General features: G+C 40.2%; 1 protein-coding gene across 2 annotated transcripts in view; it reads left to right on the top strand.

Annotated features, from left to right (window-relative positions):
* Positions 1-9,131, top strand: part of BMP5 (bone morphogenetic protein 5) — a 58,914-nt gene extending 49,783 nt beyond the window's left edge. The window contains exons 5-7 of one of the 2 annotated variants that reach the window (XM_009638785.2): positions 3,314-3,390; positions 5,226-5,336; positions 8,982-9,131. In XM_009638785.2, coding sequence (XP_009637080.1) covers positions 3,314-3,390; positions 5,226-5,336; positions 8,982-9,131 — 338 coding nt within the window. The remainder of the gene's footprint in view (positions 1-3,313; positions 3,391-5,225; positions 5,337-8,981) is intronic. The other variant, XM_035894166.1, reaches the window with a different exon arrangement.
* The last annotated feature ends 2,180 nt before the right edge of the window (positions 9,132-11,311 follow it).

Below are 11,311 nucleotides of genomic sequence, written 5' to 3'. Positions count from 1 at the left end.
CCCTGAGCTGGAAGACAGGGACAGGGAGCAGAATGAAACCCCCATAATCCAAGGGGAAATCGTTAGAGACCTGCTACACCACTTAGACACACACAAGTCTATGGGGCCAGACGGGATCCACCCAAGGGCACTGAGGAAGCTGGTGGAAGTGCTCACCAAGCCACTTTCCATCCTTTATCAGAAGTCCTGGCTAACCAGGGAGGTCCCAGTTGACTGGAAGTTAGGAAATGTAATGCCCATCTACCAGAAGGGCCAGAAGGAGGATCCGGGGAATTGCAGGCCTGTCAGTCTGACCTCTGTGCCAGGGAAGATTATGGAGCTGATCATCTTGAGTGCCATCACATGACACATACAGGATAATGAGAAGATCAGGTCTAGTCAGTATGGGTTTAGGAAAGCCAGGTCCTGCTTTACTCACCTGATCTCCTTCTATGACAAGGTGGCCTGCTTAGTGGATGAGGGAAAGGCTGTAGATGTTATCCACCTAGTCTTTAGTAAAGTCTTTGACACCATTTACCACAGCATTGTCTTGGAGAAACTGTCTGCTTATGGCTTGGATGAACATACACTTTGCTGGGTAAAAAAATGGGTGGGTGGCTGGGCCCAAAGGGCTGTGGTGAATGGAGTTAAATCCAGTTGGTGGTTGGTCACAGATGGTGTCCCCCAGGGTTCAGTATTGGGCCCAGGTGGCCAGCAAGACCAGGGCAGTTATTTCCCCCTGAACTTGGCACTGGTGAGGCTGCACCTCAAATACCGTGTTCAGTTTTGGGCCCCTCACTACAAGAAAGACATGGAGGTGCAGGAGCATGTCCAAAGATCAGTGAAGCTGGTGAAGTGTCTGGAGTACAAGTCTTATGAGGAGCGGCTGAGGGAACTGGGGTTGTTTAGCCTGGAAAAAAGGAAACTGAGGGGAGACCTTATCACTCTCTACAACTACCCGAAAGTAGGTTGTAGTGAGGAGGGTGTCAGTCTCTTTTCCCAAGTAACAAGCGATAGGATAAGAAGCAACAGCCTTAAGTTGCAGCAGGGGAGGTTTGGGTTGGACATTAGGAAAAATTTCTTCACCAAAAGGGTTGTCAAGCATTGGAATGGGCTATCCAGGGCAGTGGTTGAGTCCTCATCCGTGGAATTATTTAAAAGACATGTAGATGTGGTGCTTAAGGACATGATTTATTGGTGGACTTGGCAGTGTTAGGTTAATGATTGGACTCAATGATCTTAAAGGTCTTATCCAACCTAAACGATTCTATGATTCTCTCAGAACTTAACTCCACCGTATCATGGTTGCTGCAGCCCCATCATGCTGCAGTTCTCATTAACATCCTTACCCTCAACCTGTTTTTTATTCATTGATTTGCATAAATACAATATAATCCTAAGGCAACTAGGCAGGAATGTATAAAAAAAAGTGATCTGCAGTGTGCCCAGGTGGCCAAGAAGGCCAATGGCATCCTGACTTGTATAAGGAATAGTGTGGCCAGCAGGATCAGGGAAATGATTGTGCCCCTGTACTCAGTGCTGGTGAGGCCGCACCTCGAATACTGTGTTCAGTTTTGGGCCCCTCACTACAGGAAGGTCGTTGCGTTGCTGGAACATGTCCAGAGGAGAGCAATCAAGCTGGTGAGGGGTCTGGAACACAAGTCATATGAGGAGCGGCTGAGGGAACTGGGGTTGTTTAGCCTGGAGAAGAGGAGGCTGAGGGGAGACCTGATCACCCTCTACAACTGCCTGACAGGAGGCTGTAGTGAGGTGGGGGTCGGTCTCTTCTCCCTGGTAACGGGCAATAGGATGAGGGGAAATGGTCTGAAGTTGCACCAGGGCAGGTTTAGTCTAGACATTAGGAAAAATTTCTTCACAGAAGGGGTTGTCAAGCATTGGAACAGGCTGCCCAGGATGGTCGTCGAGTCCCCATCCCTGGAAGTATTTAAAAGACGGGTAGATGAGGTGCTTAAGGACATGGTTTAGTGGTGGGATGGCAGGGTTAGGTTAATGGTTGGACCTGATGATCTTAAAGGTCTTTTCCAACGTAAATGATTCTATGATTCTATGACCTTCAGAAAGACACAGAGATACTGAAGAGAACCCAGAGAAGCAATGACAGCACAGATCAGGACAGCTGACAAGAAGCAGTTGGTAAATTTGCAAGAATTTGGAAGATTTTCTGCAAGGATAGTGAAGCACTATAATGGGTTATTTCACAGACTGTAGAACTCCCTTTCTTTCAATTTATGTGAAAAAGGCTTCTCTCTTAATCTTCCAGGAATTTTTCCACAGAGACCCTCCCATCCCAGCCTCAAGTCTTTTACTGTTAAAAAACTGTTCCTAAAAAAAAAATTCTATTCCTGAAAACAAATATTTTGTTTCTCTTTCAGTGTCTTCCTTGTTTGATATTTGTTGTTGTTGTGAATTTTAGCCAATTTCTTTTTTCTGACAGAATCGTTGTTTTGATCAAAAAAAGCCACTTTAAGTGTACTTGATATGGAACCAGAGGAGACAGCCTGTCCTCGCTGCTCCATTGCATACCTCACTGATGCCATCACTTGAATAGCACTATATACCAACTGTGGGGTGCTGATGTGGTGAAGGCGTGTCCCTATTCCCTTCCTTTCTTGTCACTCAGGGGCAGTAAGGAACAAGTACTAGATTTTCTCCAGGATTAAAATTGTCTTGGAGAAGCATATATGGAAGGTTCTCTGTGTCTTTCTATCCTGACACATCTCTGACAGTGCAGGAAACATTCAGGCCTTTAAAAAGCAGCTGTTAGTCTACTTGTTTACATTAGCATTACCAACAAAAGATGGTGAATATTTCCAGAGAATATGGTAAAAAATGGAGTACAAAATGTGCTAATGTTTAAATAACAGACTTCTGGAAATTCTGTTCGTTTAGGACAATTTTTATCATTGTTAATTTATCTTTTGATTTGGGCTACTTTCTTTACCTGGCAATTAAACCTGTGCCAACATACAGATTACTTCCCCATGTCTTGGATCAGGCTTGTCCTCCTTTGATAACCTGTGTGCATATTATCAGAGTTGTTGCTTAGCTAGTCAGCAAACAGACGTCTTGTAAACCTGTCTCACTTAATGCTGAATGCATCATTTTGTCTGTGTACACAAATTGTGTCAGGCTGACACTGCTGATTCTGCATTTCCAAGTTTACACTGCCTTTATGACCAGCCCTAGGAATATAAAGGACAGTATGCTTGTTCCTTTCCTTTGTACAGTTTGATCAGGAGCTCAAAAATAGCTAAATCTTGTCGGTTCTAGCAACGCTTCTAAATAATGTATTATTGTTGTTTTCTTCCTGTAGAATACAACACAAGTGAGCAAAAGCAAGCATGTAAGAAACATGAACTTTATGTGAGTTTCCGAGACTTAGGATGGCAGGTATGATTGATAACAAATGCTGTTTCCTATCAGTTGACAATCTATGTTACAGTCCCCCATTATTTACCGTCTGTTTTCTTCATGGTAATTGGTATTTCACTGATGAGAGACAAATACTTTAAATGGGTTTTGTAATGAATCTGTATCACTTTGCCTTTTTTTTGCTGCTGTTCTGTCAAAGATTTTGCATTAATGGCTTTATGATCTAGATTAATTCACATAAAGATAAAACTGAACTACTACTCAAGCTACGAATGGATCTGCAGTAAATGAAACCAAAATTCCCCCACCGAGCAATGGAACTTTTGCAGTTTGCACTTGAATCCTCCCCGGTTCAGTGCTGTCTACTGCAGGTCACAGAGGTTTCACTGGGGTAGGGTCCATAGGGAACTAGAGCTTGGATCACTGTTCAGTGGTCTTTGTAACACCATAACTAAGTTTATGTAATTTCTAGGAAAAACTCATCCTGCCATACAGTAATAAAAGCAGAAAATACTTGTGGTAAAAGGTCAGAAAGACAGAGGCAGGGCATTATGAGAAAAGAAAATAGAGATCAATCTAGGGTTTTTTTCCAGAAAGCAAGGAGCGCTCTATAAAGAAAGAACGAGAAGGCCACCAGCAACCTATAACCTAGACTTATTGCATATGTAGGTAAGAACTCAGAGATGGCTGGTTGTCCATTTCACATTTCTCTGAATTATTTTAAAACAATTCCCGATATGCAAAACAAGTCTACAAGGAGAAAAAGCGTGCTATCTCTTCAGCAACAGCTCATCCTTTACGTATCTAGCTCAGAGTCTCATATGGCCTCATTGCTCTGCCTGACTTTTTGTAGTATGTTTATCCTCACAGCAGCCTGAAGAAGTAGGCAGAGACTGTTTTCCCAAGTCTGCAGAGCATAATCATCCTGTCCACGGCCGCAGAGCAGGCTTGTGGTATTGACTTGAACTCAGGCTACTGAACAAGTGAGCCATTGTCTCTCTGTAGATCACAGATTTTTCCAGGTATCGACAGGTTTTTCATTTTTTGAAACAGTAAATTCTGATATGCCTAAGATGTAAGATGTGCAAGGCTCTCGGATCAGTCATTCATGGTAGTCACAGAGAAAAGAAAATGTATTTTTTTTTCACAAAAAATACTGGAAGTATTCAAAGTTTCAGTTGGAAACCAAAGCTACACAGTACAATATTTGATCAGTGAAACTCAGGGTGAAATGAGATAAAAAGAAACAAAGCCCAAGAAGTAGGTACTTGATCCTCTCCACCCTTCCTACAGCACCTCCATTACCTTTGCCTGGCAAAGGAGGGATTCAGCAAACTAAATACATAGCTTTCATTAACATTTTAAAATATTTTCGCTCTTGTGGTCTTTTCCCCATGGTGTGTTGCTAGAAATACTCAAAATGTGTGATTCAGTGACATTCCAATGGGTAATCTCCAGTAACCCTCAGTGGCATGCAATAATACAATTAATGGTATTGAGTATACTGGAGAAAAAGGGTGCATTTTAATTACTTTTCTTGCATCATGAAGTGCTCAAGATTTTCAGTCTGGGAAGAAAAGTATTCTGACAAACGTATTTGGACCTTTAATTCCCCTTATAGCCTCATTAGTTGGTATTCAGCACAGATTTCTAAGTTTAACTTAATATTCATCTGAGTTTCGCATCAACAAAGCAAATACTTCTCTTTTTTTGGCGAAAAAAATTAATTTAACATGCCACACTCTGAAGTTCATTTTGTCCTTGGACAAGTCTTAGTTAGTTTGATACAGTTTTCAATTCTCTGAGTGAGGGAAAAAAAAAAAATTGAGTGGGTTTATTTGTTCTTGTTTTAGGATTGGATTATTGCACCGGAGGGCTATGCTGCATTTTACTGCGACGGAGAGTGTTCTTTTCCCCTCAATGCCCACATGAATGCAACAAACCACGCCATTGTTCAGACTCTGGTATGCCTCTGCCTATGTTGTAGTTGCCTGTTTTGCAGTTGTAAGCGTCTTGGCACAGGGGCTGTCTCTTCCTCTCTGTTTACTACAATTGGATTTTTATTATTTCTGGGTAAATGATAACCCATTTCAAAGACGTGCTTTGATGATTATGCTGGGGAGAGGATGAACTGTCCAGAGTGGCCTGTGTGGTAGGTTTCCCTTCCATTTCAAATGCAATAATGCATGAGAAGACTGTGTCATATTACTGGAGAGTTGTGTAGATGGGAACCAAAGGGGCCCCCTGGTCCCACTTCCAAGAGTTTTTTGCAGCTTATTGAAGCTCCCTGTTAACATCTACAAGCTATACCTTCCAGAAATGTTGACACTTGGCCACTCTGTGGACCTCTGTTGTCAACTGTTGGCAGAGATGCCTAAACCATAATTTAATGTGAAGCTTTGCAAGCAGATGCATTTGCATGTAAGAAATTGTGTTCAGTCATGCCTGGCTAACAAATGCAATTTATAAATAAGTGTATTTGGATCTGTTGCTCTGCCTGGTACTTGTAAAAAGGGATTTACAGCCAGATTTCTGCCTCTGCTAGTCCTCATGTTAGTCCTGTGCATCAACTGGAGCAGCCAAAAAGATGATCTTAGATGAAGCAGCTGTCTAGGCCTCCTCTACCCCAGCAGCATTCAACTACAGTTCAGAAAACACAGCACCTACAGAAATCAAGGCCTAAATGTAATGCTGTGAGTCCGATGGCTGGTCATGATTTTTCACCTATGCCAGCTGAAGAACTGGCTCTGAACAGCATCACTGTTAGCACAATGATTAAGAAGCAGAGGAATGAGAGATAATACATGAGGAGGGAGTAGGAGTATGAAATCAGAACAGGAAAGCGTTGCCGTCCCTAATTATTTTCTGGAGAGGTCAAGGCACTCAACTGCAATTAGAGAAACATGGAATTAAGTCTCCTTCTGATTTAAACTGATGATAGGAAAGTATCCTGAGCATCAGATTATGCTGATGAGTCTGTCCATGGATGGTAATTTTTTCTTTGATTTTTATATAAAAAATCTGTGCCTGAAAAACCTTTCCCCCTTCAGAAATGAGTGCAGCTATTACCATCCTGGGGAAAAAACCAAAACCAAAACCAAATCCCCACACCAAAAAAAAACCCAGAAACAAACAAATAAACAGAATTTGATTTCTTTCTGATAGAAAACAAATTCTGCTTGTGAAAATTGCCAAGTATTTCTACATGAGAGGGACATTTTTAAAACCTCAGCGTGTGCTGAGACCTTTTCCTTTCCATTCAACTTTTAATTTATGCACCTTCTCCAAGTCCAGCCACCAATGCAACATTATGCCTCTGTACCAGAATTCAAGTCAGCAAGATTTACAAAAAGAAGGGAAAAGGTCAGAGGCTGGAAATAAATAGAAGTGTGGTAAGGGGTTCAGGTGAAAGGGAACGACAAATGCCAGTTGGCAAGGAATATAGCAATGTGCCTAGGCGACGATGAAGAACAGCATGTATGCAGTCCTCAGCTGGAGAGAAACGGGTCAGCTAAGCAATAGTTTAGTATTATGCAAACATTGTCCAGAAAAGTTGCCAATATCAGCGAGGTCCCTAGGTTAGAGTTCCCTCCTACAATTATGGACTGTTAAATAAGAAGTGACCCAGTGCTACTTTCTCTTGTGTGTCTATCCTTTCCAAAAATGGTTAATTTCCCATTGTTAAGGAATTTGTGCAGTCTGTCCTATTTTTTTAAATTGGATACTTAAATTTTCCCTCCTTTTTATGGCCTTTTTGGAATTGTGTGTCTCCCTCTGCATGTACTGTACATGCATTCAGTTGTGCAGCCAAAAAATCATGAGGCTAATTAAATTTTAACTGCACATAAATTAGATGAGATAACAGTAGTTGAATACTTTCTGGTTTAAATTATACAAAATTAATATTAACACAAGGTGTGCACATGGGGATGGCTTGGGAAACAATTATTCATACACCCCACCCTAATCCAAATGTAATCATCTCCCAGCCATACTGATTACACCATTCTAAAAAAAGCCCACTCTTTGGGTTGGGAAGTGATTGTTCCTTGGTACCCCTCCAAACTTTACTGACTTTTTTTTTCTTTTGTAACAAGAATAGGAGAAATGCTGGGCCAGTACCTCTCTCTCTTCTTTCTCTGAGACTGAATTTAGGCAGACAGATGATACAGATGCATATAAATACAAGACAGACTGCATTTAATGAATTATTTAAGCCGCCTTCTACTCTCTCGCTTCCCATCACCCTCAGTGTTGACCTCCTGGTCATGAAAGTCAATGGATCAGCAGGTTGACTCACACTGACTTCCAGGCTCACTCTGGAAAAGGCAGTGAGCGTCGCTGTCGTGCAGGGCTAGCAGGACCATGGAGCTCCCAGCTGGGGTGGTAGGGGCTGGTGGGACCAGGAGTTATGTCGGGGTAAACATCTGCATAGATGAGGCACCATCACTCTTTTCTCCAGTGCTTTGCTGTTCGTTTGTTAAACTGTTTTTAAATATGTGTCTAAACCCTTACTAAACTGCTACTTCAGGATTTATTATTGCTCATTTCAAAAGACCTTCTCATGGTAACAGTTATGTAAAAATCGTTTCCTGATAGACTGTTCTCTCTTGTCTGGCAAAGGCTCTGGGCTTATATCACTGCAAGACAGATGGCTCTAACAGATTTACAAAGACTTAACATACAAATGAAACCTATTACTGCTGAAGTCTTCATCCATGCCTTAATAATCTCTTGCCCTCTCTATTACAATTCCCTCTTTTCTGGCCTCCTCAGTTTCCAAGTCTTCGGCATGTGTAGAATATTACATCCAACCTTCTTTCAAGTACAAAGAACTTGCATTTCCCCCATTTTCAGATATTTCCACTAGATCTCGTTCGTTCTGGGATGCTGTTCAAAACTCTTTTCCTTCTCTTTAACCTTTCATTGATATATTTCAGCCTAGTGAACATAAAGCCCTCTCTGCCTCAGACCTTTTCCCAAACCCTCTGTCCAGCTGGCATCCTCCTTATGAATTTATTTTGACTTCAGTGGAAGCAGAATTGGATACACCGTTACCTAGATGAGACCTTAAACTGCACTCATGCTGTCTGAGAACCTACAACTTCCCGTTTCATAGGCTCAAAACAGTTCCAGTACAAGCCTTTGCCTTCACACCCTTTGCTGTCTTCAAGACACTTTCCTCCACACTGAGACCCTGACACAGGGAAGCATTTCAGCACATGCTGGGGTCCCAGTGAGAGCCGGGACTTGAGCCTGTGCTTCATGTTAAGCATCTCTGTCCTCGGCAGAGATGGTACTGACACTATGTTTAAGTGTTTTCCTGAGCAGCCACCTGACTCCAACTTTTTTCTAAATTTCATTTGAAAACCAACTTTCTGTCTTGGCCGCTCCTCCTTATTTATCTCTCCATCTGCTATTATTGTATAACTCTGCCTGTGTGATTGAAATCAGAGCAACATTCTGGAGGTGAGCTGTGCTTTAAAGTTGCTAACGGAGGAAAATCTGCAACCGCAGCACTCTCTGAATTGCAAAGACGTGTTTTGCACTGACGTTGTCCTTGTACCTCTCTGTTTGATATATGAGCTATGTATTTATCTGTCTTTCAGGTTCATTTGATGTTCCCTGATCATGTACCAAAGCCATGCTGTGCACCAACAAAACTGAATGCAATCTCCGTGCTCTACTTTGATGACAGTTCCAATGTTATTTTAAAAAAATACAGGAATATGGTGGTGCGTTCATGTGGCTGCCACTAGAATAAAAAAAATAATCTAAAGCAGAGGGTTTTATTCAGAATTGTAATAAAGTCAAGATATGAGCCTTGCTGATGAAAGGGCAGTCCTAAATTTATTCCATTTCATGTCATCTTTCATTTAAATGTACAGTTTAATGTATATAGTAGCTTTTATTTATTTAAAAGTATATAGTTTCTTTTGTATGAGCAAAATTTCAAAACCATTTATTTTATGGGTCACCTTACTATGCAGTAGAACTTCACAAACTAATTTTTTCAGTTGACCATACTGGAATCTATTTCATTCCATTTCAATATTTTCAAGTAAAGCCTTTGTATAGACTTTTTTTTAAAGCTAGAAACTCCAGAACTTCTGTAACTGCTTCATATTGTTAAAGGAACTAAAATATGTTTGGTCATATTGTGCCAACGAAAACTGTGGCGGGGTATTTATTTAGAAAAGGCACAGAAAAAAACTAAACAAAACTGCTTAGCTAAACATACTTTTTCTTTTAGAAGTTCTGCTCCATTAGAAAAAGTGAAATGTTGAACAGTGTTTAAGTAAATAAATAGTAGATAGAAAATAGAAGTGAAACGATTGCACATAATTGTTGTAACTGTTTTCTTTAACAAGATGAGTGTAACTGGAGGAGCATGTTACTTCTTGGCTTGTGGGCTGCAGAGTCTGCAAAAGGCTCAAAGCTTTGGGAATTCTGTGGAGACAAACTCTCACCTCTACCTATGACTTTCCAAGTTAACACCAAAAATCAAACTACAACATTCTTACCTCAAATTGCATCAGTCTATTTATCGCACTGCTCCAGCAAGTATTTTTATAACAACAGCACAAGGTAAAACCAAACAAAAAACCCACACAAGCCTGCTCATTATATACACAAAATACACAGAGGGCAGGGTATGGAAGGGCTTTGCTCTATTTAGCTCCCATTTTTGGATGTGTTTTCTGAGTGTGCGAGGGAAGGCACAGGGAATGCAGCAGTTGCCACCTGTTAAACTGAAAATCTTGTCCCTGATAGTGGCTGTTTTCAGGCGAAGACGAAAAACCCCTTTCATAACGAGCTGTTGTGTAATTTGCAGCCTACTTTCTCTCTCATCTGCTTTCCTACCAGGTGGAAATTGGTGGAAATCATGAGATGAAGATGGGTTATCTTTCCCTTTTTTTTTAGCATTAACTATCGTAACTTTGAAAATTCTTAAATCCATATAAATAATTTTTAATCTCCCTAAATTTTTGGCCTAAAATGAAATCCTGTGGTTGTGAATTGTACAACTAATTACAGATTATTGTTCTCACCACCACTACCCACATGGTTATTTTGAATTTGCCACATTTAATGTCTTTGGACACCCCTCCCCTTTGTTTTAGTGTTATCGAAATGGGAAATACAAACTCTGGTTTCTCTTTACTACATGGCTGATTATAATATTTGCTTTTATCATGAATTGCCTTGAGTAAAAATGCTTCATTTAAACAGTTTTCAGAGTGTTGTTAAAAAATGAATAGGACATATCAGTTTCTCCTTAGACAGTCTATTAATGTAATCTCTGACTTCTCCGGTTATTTAAAGCATATTTCAGAAAACTCAGATTATTACAGACTGATAAAATCAAAGTGCATGTGACTGTGTGTATGCATGTGAATGTGCAACTGTCTTTTTGCAGAAAGTAATTTATTTTATCCTGCTATTGAAGTAATACATAAATCATTGTTATGCATTTTGAAAAATTAACAGTTCTGAATTCAGCCTTGGGAGCTCTTTCACCTTAATGCAACAATTCCATTTTACACTTCCATCTCTATTTTATATTGACATTACCTACATATCTACGTTTAGCTGCAGTTAATGCACAAGGGTGTATAGCAAAATACAATGTCTCCAGCTGAATTACTGTTTTGGAACAGTTACATTCCTGGGTTGTCTTCAAAAAATTTACTGGTTTCTGTATAAATTGGGTAGGTGGATATGTTTTTTTGAACTCAATTTATTCTAAATGGAATTTGATGGAAACTAAATTTTGGGTACATTGAGTAATATATTTTTAAATAATGGTGTACCATTTTGAGAATAAGAAACTGAAGATTATTGTTATATTATTCTTTAAAATATGCTGTTGGAATATATTTCTATATTTTGAGACATAATAAACCTGTAATACTATTATTTTCTGCTGTGGTTTTGC

Source organism: Egretta garzetta, unplaced genomic scaffold (genome assembly GCF_000687185.1).
Source record: "Egretta garzetta isolate BGI_Z169 unplaced genomic scaffold, ASM68718v1 scaffold415, whole genome shotgun sequence".
Lineage (NCBI taxonomy): Eukaryota > Metazoa > Chordata > Aves > Pelecaniformes > Ardeidae > Egretta > Egretta garzetta.
Note: the sequence above shows the minus strand (reverse complement) of the source record. Positions and strands in the feature narration are given on the sequence as shown.